Genomic DNA, 19,356 nt, shown 5'->3' on the forward strand with positions numbered 1-19,356 from the left:
GACCACTGAAGAACAGGGTAAAAGGGGGCTAACAAAGACTGATGCATGTATATATATATATATATATCTCAAAAGCAAAAACAAAGACAAAGTTAATGTGTGTATTTTAATATTCTGTGTGTACGTCATCACCCACAGCTCAAAACGTTTCTACGTAAACGGAAGTGCGGCTGCAGCGGGAAGCGGGGAGAGATTTGAACCGGATAGTAGGAAAATCTTCAAACTTCACTGAAGAAAAACATTCTGCTTTTAAAAACTTCATACAGGTGATTCGCTATTACTGTCACACTGTTTCATACGGCAAACCGCGCAGGTTTCGTGTATTTTGGTGCGTTGGAATCAACAAGTAACGGGCATTTAGCTCCGTTAGCCAGATTGCTAATAACATTAGCTAGAATTGTCCGTTCCACCTTAAGTACTGCAGCTGCTGCACCGTTTAAGGTGGAACAGACAATTCCAATAAGAAGCTAATTCAGCCTCCTGAGAGTCAGGCAGTGAGCGATTGAAGTCTAAACTCGGTGGTGTTTCTGAGAGCAGAGACACGTTTTTGTTATCTACACCTACAGAAAATAAACTGTGTCATATTCAATCCAGCTGTGGGGTGAAATGGGGAGTTTGCTTCAGGAGGTGAAGCGCTGGGCGACTGAAGAGCTGGACTTCCCCCCTCACAAACTCCCACACGACAGCTACATTAAAACGTGAGTGACCCAGCTGAAGTAACGCTGATGGGTAACATTAGCTAACTTTTCTGAGTCCTCTATGTACTCTTAAAAAAGAGGGTTCCTCAAGGTTCTTTCATAAAGGCAGTGGTTCTCTATAGAGTTCTATATAGAACCACTTCATGATTAAATGCTTTTCAAGGTGAAATGGTTTTCAGATTGATGCAGAAAGTCTTGTGTATGGTTCTGTGTGTATGGTTTTACAATGTCAAGCTTGTGACAATAGGAGAACCATTTTGGTGCTATATAATAGAACAATTGCCTTTACTAGCGAACCTGGTTTGATGTAGAACCATTTTGAAAACGCTTCTGTACAGCACCAAAAAGGGTTCTGCTAATATCTGTTATTTAATATATATTGTCCAGCTTGTAACAATAGACAAACCCTTTTTGGTGCTGTATAGAACCATTTTCAGAAAAAGTATATATATAGAACCATACACAACACATTCTCTATCAGTGTAAGAACTATTTCACCACACAAAGAATAATTTAAGCATGGAGATCGTTCTCTATAGAACTCATGACTCTAAATAGAACCCTTCCATTTATGAAAGAACCCTTTTAGAACCGTCTTTTTTAAGTGTGTAGATGACTTTTCTGGACAGGTTTAGTCACTGTTACTCACAATATTAGGTTGCTGCTGTGTGGTAAAACCTCTTAAGGCATTTCCATGAATATTTTCGTTCTTTTGGTTGTTTGTTAGGCTGTGTGTTGGTTCCGGAGCTTCAATTTGGAAATATGCCATACAGCATGTTTACCATGAGAGGTGAGTTGAGTAGTAAAACCTTTAAATTGTTGCAGATGCTTTATGATTTGGACTGTCAGCCCTGATTGCTTTGTGAATAAAGCAGAAAACAGAATGCATCACTAGAAAAATGAAGCATATGGGCCCTGAAACTCATAAAGGCCTTTGCAGTTTCAGACTTGTCTTTATTTTTTCCTGCAGGAATGTGAGAGTTATGCGAGGGAATCTCCAATGGTATCCTTTTTGTTCTCAACGTCATGCGTGCTGTGTAACAAGTATGTATTGATGACAGTGATGGTCATCATTATCCTAACTGGCTAACGTCTGTTTGTCTTTACATGGAACTGGAAATATTCTGCTTTTTCTCTTTGGTTCTGAGATGTTTTTATAATGACACCAAATCAAAGTGTTTTTTCCTTAATGTTTTCGTTTCAAAGGTACAAAATTTTACAGGATAAAGAGGTAAGGGGGGGCTTTGGTCATTTTGAATGGAAATATCTGGGCCTGTATTTACTGTGTCTCAGAGAAAGAGCAGAAAAAGGATCTAAGATTTCGAGTCTCATTTATCAATCCTGTGTAACTGTTCTGCATTTATTTTTAGAAAAGTAGTTTTAACTATTATTTAAAAGTTTTTTTTTATTGGAAATTTGTCATGAACACGGAAATATTTTCCCTCACTATTTGAAATAGTTATAGATCACATTTGAATAAAAATATGTATAGTAAGATGTTTGTGATGTATTCAAAGGTGTGTGTGAAGCACCTTCTCTATTCCTAATCTGTTTCTGCATGCTTAGTTATTAGTGTGCGTGAACCACTTCACTGAGTCAGTGAGCTTATCAGCTTACTAACCAGTCAACAATCAGGAGTAGTAATGACGACCAATCAGCACTCAGTAGCAGCAACACCAATCAATCAGCACTCAGTAGCAGTAATTCCAACCCATCAGCACTCAGTAACGGTAATGCCAACCCATCGGTGCTCAGTAGCAGTAACGCCAAACCATTAGCATTCAGTAGCAGTAATGCTAACCAATCAGCGCTCAGTAGCAGTAACGCCAACCCAACAGCGCTAAGCAGCAGTAACGCCAACCCTTAGGTAATAACTGGAGGATGCTGGGGCCTTCTAAAGAGATTCTGTTTACCATATATAGCCCTTTGTAAGTAACCACATATTTATTTATAAAGCACCTTTTAACCCAAAGTGCTGTACAAGGAGAACACATTTAAAAGGACAGTATAGGACAACATCGGATGTATAACAAAACAAAGATACAGCAATGATCAGTTTACAGGATCAAAAGCTAATTGGTAAAAATAGGTTTTTAATCTAGACTTGAAAGCATCCATAGATTTGGGGGTGTTTCTTTACATAAATATACTGGGCCATGCACAGGTCGAGCAGTCCTATCCTATTAGCACTCAAAACGTATGCATCGTTCCACCCCTTGCCTACATTCTAGGTGAGTGTTCTTACTCTGAAAGTGTGAGTGTGGGCCCTGGCCTCTTTGTAACAGATTCTCATGCTGCCACACTGCCTGTCTGCTGCTACATGAATCTTAAATCAGTTTTTTGATTGCTTTAAAGGATCAAAGTAGGTGTTGTGTTTGTGCAGCTGAAGCAGGTGGAGGGCCAGAATAAGGATGCTCAGCGTGTGGAGCTGCAGAGGGAGATAGAGGTACTGCAGGCTGAGCTCACTCAGTTAGACCAGAAGATTAGCACAGCAGAGGAACAGCTTGCTAACGAAGGTGAGGATTTGCTTTTAATTGCTCTCTGTCTCTCTTCTCCTCTCTCACTGGAGCTGCCACATTATTTCAGAGAAAAAAATTAATACAGCATAGCGTCACAGTTTTGGGAGTTTAAAAATAATATTGAAACACAGGCCTAAGTATTGATATTTTATTATATCAGTATTAGTGTTCTTTAATGTGTTAAACCCAGTGATAGACTGGTAGCATACCAAAATGCGTTGATTTCTCATTAGACAAGATTACTCTAAGAATTGGTTTTATTTATGAATTTATTTATGTATGTATTTATTTATTTATTTATTTATTTATTTTAATGCTTTTGTCAGTGGTTTCTTTCTTAGGAATGGTTGGATAGTGCACTAGATTACATATCATTGTAAATCACCCTGGGGTAAAAGCATGTTAGTATGTATAGTCATATGCAATAGTTTAGACGACCTTGGTCAAATTATGTTTTGTTGATTTTTCTAAGTAAAAATAAGTTAACATATCCTCACCAGAGAGCACAATTTAATGTACACATGTTAGTGTTTTTGCTGAATTTAACACATTAGGGGAAAGAATAAAACGTAAAATGTGACCTGTGCAAAAGTTAAGCATATTTTATACTTTGTTTTAATTTTTCCATGTTAAAATCAGCAAATAAATACAAAATTGTGTGCTTTTTTAATGTAGATTTGCTTCCTTCCAAAACAGTTCTGTTTTGCTTCAGTAAAAAGATTCAAGAGAGACAAACAAAGTTTTGTTTTGCAGGAAAAAATTACAGTCAGTAGATCCTTTCTGATGTATAATTCGACAACATTGTAAATGAGGGTCACCCTCAATGTTCTCAGAGATTAAATAAATGTTGGTTGATTGATTGATTATGCATTGCTAGTTCCATGAAAACTAAACTTCTTAAAAAAGAGTTTGATGTATATCTATTAGCTATTAGTTTGTAAGTTTTAGTTGTAAAGTTTCAAAACCTACCATTCGCTACCCATTCCAGATATGAAAGCTCCTTAAACTCCTGATAACAGGTTTCAAAAACTCGCCTCCAAAACTGTCATTTTTTGCAGAAGACCATAACAGTTCCGACAGCATATGTGCTCTGAAACCTGAAAAGGCATTTTGTAAGTTTCTACTTTGGTAGCCATCAGAAACTTTTCTAATTCCTGTGTCCATAGCAGTACTATAAAAAATACAAAAAGAAGAACATCCGCTTTTGGCTTTGTAGTGGTCTTGACCTTTGTATATAGATAATGAGCTCAAACTGTAGCTTGAAAAAAACAGCGTAAACTTCTGAAAATAAAGAGAAATGAAAGATAGCAGAGCTAAGAAGAGAACATCTGAATGTCAAGGAAGCAGGAAGCAGTCATTACAGTCAAACATTATAAATCTGAAAATCTCATTATGCCATATCGCAATACTTAGCATTTCACAAATCTTTAAATCTCACAATTAACATGTGCCAGTATTGGAATTGGGGGCTGACGCTGTTTTCTGATATTCTTCATGTACCTGTCTGTCAGTGTTGTTACATAAACATTCATCAATTGTAGAAATTGGGACTAAATCAACCTGGATTAGCATTACAGATAAATGCCATTTATTTCTTTTAGAGTTAAAAATGCAAAAAAAAAAAAATTAAATAATGCAGATATGTTAGCACGGAAGGCTAAACACCGCCTAAACATTCTGTGCTTCTGGAGTACCATAAATACATCATCAAATATCGTCTGTCTGAGTAGAGAAGAACATGGGCAGGCACTGGGAGAAGCATGAGGAGAACAGGCTGAGGGAGCTGATGCTGGACTCCTTCAGGCAGCGCTGTGCGGACGAGCGACACTCTCTCACAGAGGACACACAGAAGATCAGCAGCCAACGACAAGCTTTGGAGCATCTCTCCAAGTACTCTCTTTTTTTGTGTCATCATTTTGAGTCTGTGGAAAAACCTCCTAATAGACACCACTGTGCAACGATATGTTATAGAAATCGTTTGGCCATTCGACATTAAAGCAGCAGATTTTCATGTACAGGGTAGATTCACTTGAAAGAGGCCCTGAAAATTCTGTAATAACTCTCGCCAGGACAAAGCAATCTGAGCCAAACAATGTGCAATGTGCTCCTCAGTATATGGAAGTCGGTGTATGGTGCGCAATGTCTTGGTTACACATCATAGGCCCCATTTTCTTTGACACCACTGTGAACACTGATGTGTACCTGGACATTTTAAAACAGTTTGTGAATCTACTGGATGATTGCCAGCAAGGGGCATGGCAGAAATTGAGTCCTCCTTCGACGACAGGGTTATTTCAAAGGGGCTTTGGCCACCATGGTCGCCGGATCTGACACCACCAGACTTCTTCCTTTGGGGTATGCTCAAAGGAAAAATCTATTGGAACAAGCCTCACACTGTGGAAGATTTGAAGGAAAACATCCAACGTGAAAATGCTGCTGTTCCCCCCGATATGCTTGCTGATCCGCTCAGGAACATGGAGCGCTGCATCGAAATGTGTCTGGCAGAAAACGGAGATCACTTCCAGCATCGCATGTAATGCAGTCGATTACACAGACGTCAAGGTGTGTAGTGTATTTTTTTGGTTCAGATTGCTTCATCCTAACGGGAGTTACAACAGAATATTCGGGGCCTCTTTCGAGCGAATCTCCCTGTACAATGAAGAGGAGGTTTAAGAAACAGCAGCTGCCCCTTCAGATGAGCTAAGGCTAGTGCTAATCTTTAAGCTAACACTGTAGCTAGTCAGAGCAATGTTAGATGCTGAAGAGGGCTTATTGCCTCATACATGAAGTCTTTCAGCAAACTTTAAAGAAACAGTAGAGACAGAAGAATGTCATGTGTGAGTGCAGCAACATTTATCTATACGTATAGTGTTTTAATGACTAATGCGAGCGCTGTACAGTCCTGTTTAATCTGAGCTGAGAGTTTCGTCTTCCATGCATTAAAAAAAAAAAATCAAAAAGCATCAGGAATGAAGTAAAAACACTTTAAAGTGTATTTTTCCCACCTATATATTAAATATTGCAAATAGAAATTGTGCAAGATTTGCAAGAAAATGTTTTCTAAATTTGTTAAAAAATTTAGATGATTTGTTAACTTATAGAAGAACAATAAAACATGGAACTGGATAGGATCATCACTTAGACCAGGATTGCCAAATCAGTTTAACATGTCATTTTTCTTGGATAAAATGTTCGCTTCACATTTTCTCCAAGGCTCTGAGGTGGAATCTGCTTTGTCTGTTAAAATTATATAAATTCTAGAAGATCTAAACTAGAGCGAAATTTTCTTCTTTGCAGGAAAGCGGAGGTGAAGCTGGTGTTTGGACCGTCTGACAGCAGAAACACTGGCACAGCTGCAGAGCCCCTGGTTTTAGTAAGCGCTGCTCTGCTCTTTCGTGGCCACTATGACATCTGAACTGTTACATTTTTTTTTTCCGCTGTTTCTTAAAGAAGCAAGTGACTGAATGTGAATGGAAGCCACCAGACACCAACTAGTTTTTTCATTTGTATAATCCATAATTTTCATCTTAACAGTAAAACTGTAAATGTTTTAAGACCGTATGCTTCACTATGAAATGAGGTCCTGAAATGAGTTCCTCTGACTTTCACCCTTAGCGGGATGTTCGCGAGCTGTGCAGCGAGAGAGTTCTCTTCTTCCAGTCTCTGCAGGAGAGTGCGCTGAAGGCTGCCTCTTCAGAGTAAGAAGAGCTCAGTTCAGACAGAACTTTTTTTTTTCTTCTCTCTCTCTTATTCAGTACCTATATATTTGTTTATGCTACAATTTTATTCCATGCAGATTTACTCCTGATCAGAGGAATGCAGCCTATCAGCACTGGCTCAGTGCAGTTGAGGTGAGAGATGATTGATTGTTGCTGGACAGTGTTAAAACTTCAACCTGTTGCCTGTCCAGATGCATGACTGGATGACCAATGCATTTGACAAAGTCTGTATTACTCATGGAGCTAAATTAGATCTCAAAGTACTGGACAACTTCATACGGTCCATCACATATAACATTTTATCATTAAATTCAACCATAAATCATTTTTGTATGTGGCTAAATATTTACATATGACTGGTAGATTTGCTTCACCCACCAGGCACTCTGTGTCTGGTAACTCACCATAAGAGCTCTATAAAATCAGATTAGACTGATGCTCACAATGTTAAAACCAAAAATAGAGAACTGCAAACAAAAGGAATCATTCAAACAGAAAACTGATGCTGCATGAATGCTTCCTCTAACGCTGCAAGGCTGACTAACCAACTTTTAATTATTAATATTAAAATTTACTTGACTACTTATCTGATGTTGGCTGATAGTCAAATCTGCATTTCTGGATTCATTCAAGACACAGCAGTAGATAAGGCAGAATAAACTGCTTTGCCAACATTTCACTCATGTTAACTTCACTCACGTTAAGCAGGAATGATAATGATATCACCAATAAAAGTCCCACATAATTTGAATCTTGAATGTAACTTGATTTTAATTTAACCTTAATTATATATTAAACACTATTAATTTGCACTACTCCTACTTTTGCCACTACCTCTGCTACTACTACTAATCATGGTAACAGTAGTAGTAATTGTGGTTTGTGGTGACAGAAGAGCTGCTAATAAACATTGGCTAAAATGCGTTTATATGAGTGTGTATGTCGTGGGACTCTCTTGCCCTACCTTTTTTCCGTCTGAACTCTTGGAGTAGACTGCCTGACCCCCAGGTGATTGGAGTTTGAAACTGTTGACCAAAATAAATAAATAAATAAATAAATACTCACTACAATAAAGTAACACTACTAAATCCCAAAACTTTCAATTTTGTTCAGAACCCAATTTTCTTATCACCATTTATGAACCAATAAGCCTGCTTGATCCAAACTCTAGGCTGCTGATTGGCTTTCTGAATTACTGTCTGTTTGCACATTACTGTCTGCATGTCACACTTATTTCTGCTTTAAGCCACTTTCAGTTTACAATGTGAAATAAAGCTTAGAAAAAATATCATGGTCTAGATATTTGAATTAGTTTTCATATCAAAAAGTGTATACAGTCATATGCAGAAGTTTGACCACCACAAGTCAAGTGTAAATAGGTTAACATTCTTTACAGAGAACACACTTAAATATGGTGTTTTCTGCAAATTTGAATGCACAATTTCTATTTATTTGCTCATTTTAACGTAGGAGGAAAAAATTAAATATAAAATGTACCATGTGTTTTGCACAGGCCACAATTTATTGTATTTTATATATTTTTTCTAACATGTCAAATTAAATAAAATATATATATATATATATATATATATATATATATATATATATATATATATATATATATATATATTATGTCAGCTTTGCTTAGAGAATCAACATCATTTGACCGAGGCACCCAAAGTTTGCGCACAACTGTAACAATACTCAGCTCTAGTTAAAACCTGTTGCTTTATTTTTTTTATTTTTATTTTTTTAAGGGTTTGCTGCGCTCTCACCCTCCAAATCAAGTGCTTTTAGCCCTGCAGACTCTGGCCTCCAAACAGCAGGCGGCCCTGGAGGAGAAGACTGCTACTTTGGATGTGGAACGTGATGTGTCTGCTCTTGGGTAAACCAGTTTGTGGGATCTTCAGTCTCAGCTTGTTGAAAATTGTACAGATTAGAGACATTAAGTGTTAAATTGTCTGAGATGTATGTGGTCTTAGATTTTATGATCAAATGTCATTTTTTTTTTTTTATATGTTTTTATATAATTGGTTTGTTGTCACTGCAAATGTGGTCTTAAATTACATTAGAAGTGTCATCGATGACATCCTAAAATGTATTACATTTAACTTACACCTTAATGTCTAACACCCCGAGAGCCACTGTCTCCCATTTTTTTATGTTCTGAAATGTCCACCTCCTCTAGGTTTCGATATGAGAGTAATCACCTGCTTGATGTGTCGATGGAAGAGGAGGAGGATTTGCCACCGGTCCGCTGTCTCTTACAGGTGCATACTAGCAATTTAGATATCAAATACAAATAGCTTTTACGAAAATAGATACAAATTATAACTAAATTTAAATAGTAGTGAGTATAGAGGTATAGAATGTGTGGATATGCATGTGTTCATGTTCTGTCCCTGCAACATGTATGTTAAGTGAAGCCCCAGTCTCAAGGTGAATTTGTTATATGTTAATTGCCAGTCAATGTTTGTTAATGGCAATAAAGTTAAAAATAAACAAATAAATTTAAATAATAGTAATGATAAGCATAATGGTAAGTTGTTTTTTACATGGCATCTTTCACTTTCAGTCCAAAATTTCATGATGCTTTACATGCAGATTAGACAAAGAAATAAAATGAACATAAAACAGAACCACAGTCATAAAAATTGGAAATGTAAAAAAAAAAAGTAAAAAAAATAGCAGAGAAGACATGTGGTATAAAACATTGGGCCTGATTTACCAACCTTTCTTCTGAAAACCCGTTATTTTCACAAAAATTAACATTTCACCATGTTTTTTTCTTAAGTGGCATTTGTTCTTAGGTAAAAACAGAATCTACACACACTCGAGCACAGAGGTGCAAACAGTTCTTTGGTTTAAGAACACATCATTAATTTGATGTTGAGTTTTTCTTAGCACCTTTCTCAAGAACACATTTAAGAAAAAAACTTGGGAGGATATTTTTGAATGAGGACCATGGATCACTGCATCGATCCCATTAGTAAGAGACTAAAGGATACAAAGTACCACATGAATCTGGCTTGTAACTCAAGTCACTAGTTCTCTCAGCTTTAGCAGGTCAAAGATTTGCCTCAAGGGGAAGCTATTCGCACTCACATAGCTTTTAAAAAAAAAAACTGAAAGGGAGGAAACTGGGCACATATGAACACATCACAGTGTGCTTGAGGTCACATGGCACAATTTCTGTGGCCATTGTCTCAGGTGAACAAGGTGAATAGGACTCTACACTGCTGAATCGGGGCTTTTCTTGATTCATGTTGCGTTGGGAAATAATACAATAGCAGGTTTAACTACAGTTCATTGCGCCGCGCCACAGCTTATATCGCTGTTTGTGTAAAGATACTAGAAAGATCAATAATAAAAAATAATTTAAATTTCAAGTAATTTTTTAACAGTTCTCCTAATTGTGTTGGTTTTTCTCTTTGGTATGTTTGGCATCATTGAATGTGTGACACGTATGTATTGTTTTTGTGTGTTCAGTCTGCGTGGGAGGACGTGGAGCAGTGCTATATGCATCTGGCAGAAGTACGCAGCAGAGCTCGGCAGCTGCACATTGATCTCACTGCTCTCATGAAGCAGGCAAAGCTAAGAATTCTCGGACAGGACGATGACGCTGACCCCATCGCCAGGTCAGTTCAGTCTCCTCATCTAAGCCTTTAAGGTGTGTCCATTTCAATACGGTAAGGAAAAAGTCGAAAAAGGACATTCTGTAAGTTTGGACGCTGTGTAAAATGAAAGTGAGACATTTTACCATTTCATGACAACATTATGACAACATTAACTCCTTTTTGGTAGCAACGCATCGAAAAAGCTGGGACGGGCTACAAAAGGCTGGAAAAGTAAGTGGTACTAATAAAAAAACAGCTGAAGGAGCAATTTGCATCTAACTCACATGACTGGGTATAAAAAGAGCATTTTAGAGAGGCAGCGACCCAAACTGTGTCTAAAAATTGTGGAACAATTTCAGACAAATGTTCCTCAATGTAAAAGATGTAAACCAACCTTTAGATGTCCCACAATCTACAGTACATAATATCATCAGAAGATTCAGAGAATCTGGAGAAATCCCTCTACGCAAGGGACAAGGCTGACAGTCAGTATTGCAAGTTAAAGCTGTATCATGCAAAGAAGCCATATGGCAACACGATCCAGAAACACCGCCGTCTTCTCTGGGCCAGAGCTCATTTAAAATGGACTGAGGCGAAATGGAAAACTGTTCTGTGGTCAGATGAATCAAAATTTGACATTCTTTCTGGAAACCACGGATGCCGTGTCCTGCGGACTCAAGAGGAGAGGGACCATCCAGCTTGTTATCAGTGCACAGTTCAAAAGCCTGCATCTCTGATGGTTTGGGGTTGCATTAGTACCTATGGCGTGGGCAGCTTACACATTTGAAAAGGCACTATCAATGCTGAACAGTATACAGAGGTTTTTGACCAACATATGCTCCCATCCAGACAGCGTCTCTTACAGGGAAGGTCTTGCATATTTCAGCAAGACAATGCCAAACCACATATTGCATCCATCACAACAGCATGGCTTTGCAGAAGAAGAGTCCATGTGCTGAACTGGCCTGCTTACAATCCAGACCTTTCACCAATAGAAAACATTTGGTGCATAATGAAACGTAAAATACAGCAAAAGAAGACCCAGAACTGTTGAGCAGCTAGAATCCTACATCAGACAAGAATGGACAACAATCCTCTACCAAACTTCAGCAATTGGTCTCCTCACTTCCCAGACGTTTACAGACTGTTGTTGAAAGAAGAGGGGATGCTATACAATTGTAGACACGGCCCTGTCCCAACTTTTTTGAGATGCGTTGCTGCCATCAAGTTCTAAATGAGTTAATGTTTTTCATGAAATGGTAAAATTTCTCACTTTAAACATCTGATATGTGTTCCAGGTTCTATTGTGAATAAAACTGGTCTACACATGCATTTCTGTTGTCTCGCTTCAACTACTATAGCGCCTTGTTTACTTCCCTTAGTAAAGGAGCTCTGGCTCCACTTCAATTTGTCCAAAATACTGCTGCTCATGTTCTTGCAAAGACTAGATGTCAGGATCACATTAGCCCTTTCCGGGCCTCTCCCCAATGAGTGCCAGTGAAATTTAGAGTTGATTTCAAATTACTGGTGCTAACTTTTCAGGATTTACATGGTAAAGCCTCTCAATATATTTATTTGTTAGCCCCCATACAAGTCAGGTCTTTAAGGTCCTCTAGTCGAGGGCTTTTAGCTGTTCCAAGAACTAAACCGAAGTACATTTGCCTCTTTACCCATAAACTTTGGAACTGTCTTCGCCTTGATATTAGACTCTCTGATTCCATGACCACTTTTAGGAGATTATGCTAAACCCATTTTTATTCTTTAGCTTTCATAAATTGCGATCATAAGTAGTCTGCTTAACTGTGTATTTTTGTTGTGTTTTTTTTTTATTGTTTCTGTTTAATTTAGCTAATCTTAACATGCTTTATTTTATGTTTTTTCCTTTCTGTTTTGTTGTAATATTTTATTGTGAAACACTTTTTGGCTTTGGCTTAGCAAAGTGCTGCATAAATACGGTTTACTTATTTACTTACTTGTAGTCTATGAAATTCCAAAATACTCGAAACAAGATGAGCTAGGAAGCCTTTAAAAAGACTATGTGACAAAAAATGCAAACAAAATTCTGTGTCCATGCCAGGCTTATTTACTGTAAGAGAAAGTAGTAGGAGATTTTTTAAAAAAAAATGCATTATTGTGCAAAATGTCAAATAATCACTGATGATTTATCAAGAAGGTACAATTGATTTTGAAGTTTGAGTTTGATTGATAACTGACAGCCCCGTTTGTCCTCTAGCTTTGCCATCATTATTGTAAATAATATGTGGATTCTGGCTCATCTGTAGAAACATGGATTTCTATTTGTGACAGTTGTCCTTGCTTTGTTCTGCTGTCTGTCTCAGGAACGTGTTTGAGCTGGAGGTGCAGACGGCGAGACAGGCTGCAGTGAGAGACAGTGTGAGGGAGCAGTGTGCTCAGCTGCAGCTGCAAAACCAAGAGAGACACGAGGCCCTGCGGAGCCTCCAAGCACAGTGGCAAAGCATCATGGACTTCAGACAGCTTGTGGTATGTTGCAGTGACCGTCTATAGGATAGTGGAGGAAATCAGTGCAGACCTCTCGGTATGATGATATTCGATATTATAGCCACTATATGATATTGCGACATGTGAGTGCGTTCTATTTCGCCCCCTAGCAGTACTGCGGTATATTATATGGCTGATAACACTGTTACAAGAATGCCCAGGTTAAGATATTCCATTAATTAGTTATCTATATTTATAATGTGTGTTATGCCCAATGGTAGACTAATGAATGCCGTTTTCTTTCTAAAACAGCACTGATTTTTTTTTTTTTTCCTGTTCTGTTGACCTGAAGGCTTCTGCCAGGTGATAGTTTGACAGCTAGTATACAGCAGTTGGATAGCTGGTAAAGAACATGGTAGAACACACGTTGTAGAACGGGGTGAGATTCCCAGTTTAGGGAAAAATTAAGGATTTTGTCTGCTGTGGCTTTGAGACTCTTGTCTGGTATGTGGTAGATTTAGCTGTAGTAGAATTTCTATGCTTCCTTCCTCGGACTAAACACGTACGAAACTCTGACCAAAACGTAAGCAGTAGGCTCTTTACTTCTCTCCAGTGGAGAAGAGCGTTCAGACATCTTATGGCTTTTATAAGAATATATAATGTTAGAGACAGGCGAAAACTTCTTTTTCTAAACTTTGATGATTTGTTCAGTATTTGAAAATTCTGACCTTTCCCAGTTAACTGTGTTGGTGATTTGATGTGAAGTTGCACGTCTGTGCTTTTCTGGAGCATTTATTATAAAGGGGTGTGTGTGTTTGTGTGTGTGTGTGTGTGTGTGTGTGTGTGTGTGTGTGTGTCATATATATATATATATATATATATATATATATATATATATATATATATATATATATATATATATATATATATATATATGTATAATGATTTTTATGTAGCATTCTGCCAATTTGGTTTACTAATATATGTGTGTATATATAGTTAAATATGCAGTTGGTCAGTGTTTTTTAAGCATTGACAATATCCAGGATATACTCATTAAAGCATACTGTGGTGTAATATTTATAACGTCATACCCACTGAAACCCCCTCTGTGATGCTGATGTGTGTCCACATAGTAAGTGTTACTGTGAAGTCTGTCTAAAAAGGGTCTGTTGGTGTGTCTGTGTTTTCTTCTGTTGTGTTGTGCAGGATATTAGACAAGAACAAATAAGGAGCCTGATCAAAGGGAACTCCACTATAAAGACTGAGCTCTCCCATGTCCATTCTGAGGTATGAAAGCCTTTGTTCGTTTTCTGTCCATATTTGCAGGATAATATGCTGTATTCACTGTTCTCTGAGTTTTGCATTTGTGCAAAGTTAACAGCAGTGCTTCCTTTTCATATGAGCTCTTGGAGAGAATGTTGATCACATACGTAAGTTTTAATTACATCTGTTTATGGGCATTGTTAAATTCAGCTTTTACTAAGTAAAAGATTGATGATAAAAAATATTGTAGTATTTTACTAGGATCAGCTTATCCTTGCAGTCAAATCAAAATTTTGTTACTCTGGTTTTATTTTCTCTACACCATTTAAAAACACTAGCTGCTCTTCACATTTACAACAAAATAGAACAATAGAAATTATCCAAAATCCCTCAGGGAACTACACTGTAAGGGTTTGGAGATCTCTCTGATTAAAACGTGTAATTGAATAATGTACTATTGTCATCATATCTTCATCAGTATAATGTGGATGTTCCATTTGAGGCCTAAACATTGAGCCAGACCTTCTTTCTGAGCCCCTGTGTGTGACGTTAATATGTAAACACGTATGAAAAAAAACTCCCGACCCAACGCCTCTGACTTTTAAATAATCATTTCAGGCTTTACAGGGCGACTTGCACAGAGCAGTACACACTCACCATACTTTATCCTGTGTCGTGACTCTCCGGTTTAACAGAAAGATCCCACATAATGCAGCTGACCTTAAAAGTAATGTTTCTGGAGAAGTTTTGTTTGTTGTTTTCTAATTCAGAGCAGGAGCATTCTAATTATGAGATGCACCTTAGTTTACTAGCAGCTATGTTGTCTGCTTTTTTTCTCCAGTTAAGGCAGTTTGTGCAGGAGAAGCTCAGCCCACAGTTTGGGGATGTGGTTCGCGCTGCTGTTGGACTCCGTAATTCCGTTTCCCAGGAGGCCAAGCAGTTCAATTTGGTGTCCCTCGCTGCTTTGGATCGCAGAGTTGTAGACGGGTGAATACCAAACAGCAGGCACTGAATATACTGATGCATCTTAGTGATTATATTGTCCGCCTACACTTTTCCCTTAAAAGCAAAAATTTCTTGAAGTCTTCTTTTGTAAATACAATGATTATATATAAAATCCTGACAACTCAGTGAACCATTGAAAATAGAGGTGGGCAATATGACTATTTTATTATTATTGTGAAATTCTTTGTTATTGTGATAAACAACATGCTTTCTCTGTGCATATCTTGTTTAGTAAGATTTAGTGCATCTGGAAATTTGTGGGGGGTTTTTTTGTTTGTGTTTTCGGTGGCAGTTTTATGTGTAGTGCATTATGTCTGTCCAAATACAAAAATTGTCACAGATTTACATTCTTTTGTATGTTGTAGTGAGAGAATACCAGTGGACCAGCTCTCTCTCTATCGTGTGAACTCACCAGCCCTCCATACAATCCGCTGCAGCCTTTCCACACCGATGTACATGGTGAGCCTCACATTCACACATGCAGTCTGTATTTCAGTATTGAAATTGTGCAGTAGTGACAGTTTGTTCACAAAAGTTCCTTCACAGTCTTGAATGATTTTTCCATCCTACCCATATTAACTCCTTTAATTCTTACCCATGAAAGGGACACAGAATGAAAATATCTTTTTTAAAAAAAAAAAAGTGAAAAACCACTGCTGCATCTGTAGTAAACAAGTAGTAGGTTTTTGGAGATGGGCTGTTTTGATTTTTTATTTTTTTTTTCTTCTCATTAGCTGATAAATGCAGAAGGAAATCAGATTGCTAGTGTTATTACTAGGAAGCTAAATATCTAATTGAAACTGTATAACTGGAATTGTCTTCAACCCATCATTACAGTGGCAGGGCTGTACAATGTGACAGTATTGTCGCATGTGCTGGGAGAAATTAATCCTGTAATACTACAAGTACAGTTAAGATCACGGTCGCACATGTGCAATAGACGTTCTTGTGTGCATGTCTCCATTCACCACGCACCACCGTCCCCACAGCACAAGGCATCTGCTCAAGTGTAGTTATGCGAGCTGTGTTGCAAGTTAAGTTCTAATAGTTCTATAAAAAGTTTTCTATCGGGTAAAAGAGAACAAATCCAGATTTCTGTAAACAAAATGCCTCACGATGTACAAATTGGTCAAAAGAGGTTTAGTGTGGGGCTGTAATGTTAAACATAAAGCAGCAGTTTGGGAAATGCCTCTTTACATTAATTTCCCCCACTTCTCTTTGAAAATAATGCAAAATGATTGATTTATTTCCATAGTATAGGAGTAAAGAGTGGACTCCTCAGTGGGTCAGTTAATATTAGTGGACTCCTCGGTGGGTCAATTAATAATAAGGGGTTGATCAAACCTCCTAAAGTAAACGGTAAAGGTAACTCTATGTGTAAAATAAAATGACTTCTCTTTCTCTGTGCTCTAGGCTCCAGAGGAGCTGTACTCTCAGACAGTGTCTCAGAGGCTGGAGCTGCGATTCCTTCGTCGACTTATGCAGCTGCACTCAGACTCTCTAGCAGACACGCAGAGACGGACAGCGCAGCTTCCCGCACCCAGCCAGCAGGGTAACGTACAGGCTCTGGATTTAGGCTACACGCTTGCTTGATGCACTTTTATGAGACGTCAAGTGAAATTAGAGAAAACATTCAACAAAAGTACTCCAGCATTTTTCACTCTAATAGAGCTGTATGCAAAATTTTTGAACACAATAATATTAGTCGCTGTCCAAAGAAAAACATGTATCTCAAGTAGTAACTTTTCAGGAGAAGGCAAAAACACTTACCTTTCAATGTAAGTTAATGTAAAGAGATTTTATTCCAAGCTAATTTAGAGCATTTCATTCATCAAGAAACTGGGGTGTTAAAATGATGTGGAAAAATAAAAATTGACAAAAATGGAGATGCATGTTTTTCTTTGTACAGCGACTTTGTGAACATTTTAACCTTTTTTCAGTGGAAAACTGCTGGAGTATTCCCTTAAAGAGACTGTACGGTTATGAATTGCACCTGTTTGAATACGTTCTGAATGGCAGCCAGAAGCCTCTGCTGCACAGCTGAATTCACACAGTCTTTAAATCACTCTGAATCAAAGCCAAAAGCCTCCTGCTGTGCAGGCAATTTCTCTCCACAGACGGCAAATCTAACATCAGCATGTTTTTTCCCTCCATCTCGTCTGTGTGTTTCTGCGTGAGACAGCCCTACTGCAGCGTGTGAAAGCAGAGGATGCGGAGGTGTTGCAGTCTCTACTGCCTCGTGTACAGGAGCTCACACAGCGGTGCTCTAAAGGTCTCGCCTACGGGAACCAAGTCAATACCGCCATTGCACACTGGTGAGTTTTTTTTCTTCTTCTATATAAATATTTTTTACTGGTGCTTAGTCTGTTTTCACTTTTGAAAGGCACATGGTGAAAGTGATGTGGTTAATTATGATTAGAAGTGGCTTGCCAGTTGCCTTATTTATTAAACAAATTAAACAATTTCTTTCATTAAATATGTTTGGAATTAAGTTTAGTTTCAGTTTATGTTGCAAGACATTGGCTCATTAATTAACTGATTGAATTCACTAATTGAAGTTTTTTTTTGTAGAAGTGTAGATACTAAGTTGTCTCTACACGCTTTTGTCTGCTAAATAGTCTTTCCAGTAGCTAAAGGGCCCATACCCTACATTTTTCTTGTATTTTATTTTTCCCATGGTTCACTTACGTTTGTGGTAATATGTACAGAATTATGTATAATTCATGTTGCTTGTGAGTGTGTACATAGTCCAGCTTCTGACAAGAGAATCTAAAAAATAATCTATAATATATCATAGTTAAGGGTGGGCATGATGATATGATAGTCATTGTGATAAATTGTCACAATATGCTTTTCTGAGCATATCGTGGATATCATCTGTACTTAAAGACCCTGACTGACCACGTTTCATTACAAAGTGAGCCTAATTAGGTCTGTTAATGCAGATTTAGTGCAGTCTGTAAAACATTGAATAAAAATCGTTGTAGCTGTAGGTTTATTATTATTATAGTATTTTTATATGTGGCACTACAGGTTCTGTTTTGTCTGTTCTAACTTGTTGAATCTCAGAAGAACTAAATATTGATGCATATGATGCATCATAAAAAATGTCTTAAAGTATCGTGATATTTTGGACATATCAGCCACAACTAATCAGCTTCGTTTACGACTTTTTTTTGGCACATTTAAAAAAAATTGGCACGTTGGAAAACGCTGGTAGGAACAAAAATGTCCAGACAGTAGAGACCTGTGCCTACAATTAATCAGAGTATTTTGTTAAATCCCATGATTTAGATTTTGTTAGTATGCCTTTAAGACTGATAATACAAGTATATGAATGACCTCTGTTCTAATAGGCTGGCCTGTTTTCAGAAAGAAGCCCATGTGGGACCACTCCTCCTACCTTCAACGTGAATAGGCAGTTTCATAGGGGAGTGAATAAGAGCTGTTGAAGCTTTTAGTGCTTTTATACTTCATCAAACGTTTCGGTGGTCTGGGCCCTTAAAGGAGTGCTTCAGCTGGCTCATCAAACTCTACCAGTTTTATCTCAGTTCCTTGGGAGGTTTGATGGAGTTCTGTAAAATATCTGTAATGATGGACAGATGGGCAGTGCGATAAGTCGAGGCTTTCTCGGAGGAGGTTCTCAGCAGTGAAATTGAAACTGTCACATGCAATGAAGGTTGAGTTGTGCTGGCAAGGCAGGACTGCTAGCTTACATCCATTATAAGCTGCATTTCTGTCTGTTTTATCACTAATATCTTTACATGCTTCTGTACAGGTGGGAGCAGCCTGGCCAGTTTGCTCTGCCGGAGAAGAAGTGGGAAGGACTGACCTTCCAGCAGTGGCTGCAGAGATGGAAACTGGCTACAAAAAGACTTTAAACTTGGTTTTTGAAATGTACACTACGAGTTATTCTTCATTTCCTCATACGTGATTATGCTCTGTCTCTCTCCGATTAGGAAACATTTGTTTTTATACTACATTAAACATGTTCTACAGTCTGTAAAACCTGATTAGCAGTAGGCAAGAACTCATCCAACAAAACTAACAACAACCAGTATTTCTTTTTCAG

General features: G+C 37.9%; 1 protein-coding gene across 1 annotated transcript; it reads left to right on the forward strand.

Moving 5' to 3' along the window:
• Window positions 1-166: 166 nt before the first annotated feature.
• On the forward strand, window positions 167-19,315 carry haus5 (HAUS augmin-like complex, subunit 5). The gene is made up of 20 exons (XM_036579509.1): window positions 167-266; window positions 595-698; window positions 1,426-1,488; window positions 1,669-1,701; window positions 1,905-1,929; window positions 3,082-3,214; window positions 4,948-5,107; window positions 6,515-6,590; window positions 6,833-6,915; window positions 7,014-7,068; window positions 8,694-8,821; window positions 9,125-9,206; window positions 10,426-10,574; window positions 12,893-13,055; window positions 14,223-14,303; window positions 15,121-15,266; window positions 15,650-15,743; window positions 16,698-16,836; window positions 17,467-17,599; window positions 19,063-19,315. The coding sequence occupies exons 2-20, from the start codon at window positions 607-609 to the stop codon at window positions 19,163-19,165; spliced, it is 1,938 nt and encodes a 645-aa protein (XP_036435402.1). The 5' UTR covers window positions 167-266; window positions 595-606; the 3' UTR covers window positions 19,166-19,315.
• Window positions 19,316-19,356: the final 41 nt, after the last annotated feature.

Source organism: Colossoma macropomum, unplaced genomic scaffold (genome assembly GCF_904425465.1).
Source record: "Colossoma macropomum unplaced genomic scaffold, Colossoma_macropomum, whole genome shotgun sequence".
In the NCBI taxonomy this organism is placed as follows: domain Eukaryota; kingdom Metazoa; phylum Chordata; class Actinopteri; order Characiformes; family Serrasalmidae; genus Colossoma; species Colossoma macropomum.

Excerpts from the sequence above, each read along its gene's own strand:
- haus5 (XM_036579509.1), top strand. The coding sequence starts at position 607 with ATGGGGAGTTTGCTTCAGGAGGTGAAGCGCTGGGCGACTGAAGAGCTG. Across the intron at positions 13,056-14,222 it reads TGGACTTCAGACAGCTTGTG|GATATTAGACAAGAACAAAT; the intron begins GTATGTTGCAGT and ends TGTGTTGTGCAG. Across the intron at positions 17,600-19,062 it reads AATACCGCCATTGCACACTG|GTGGGAGCAGCCTGGCCAGT; the intron begins GTGAGTTTTTTT and ends GCTTCTGTACAG.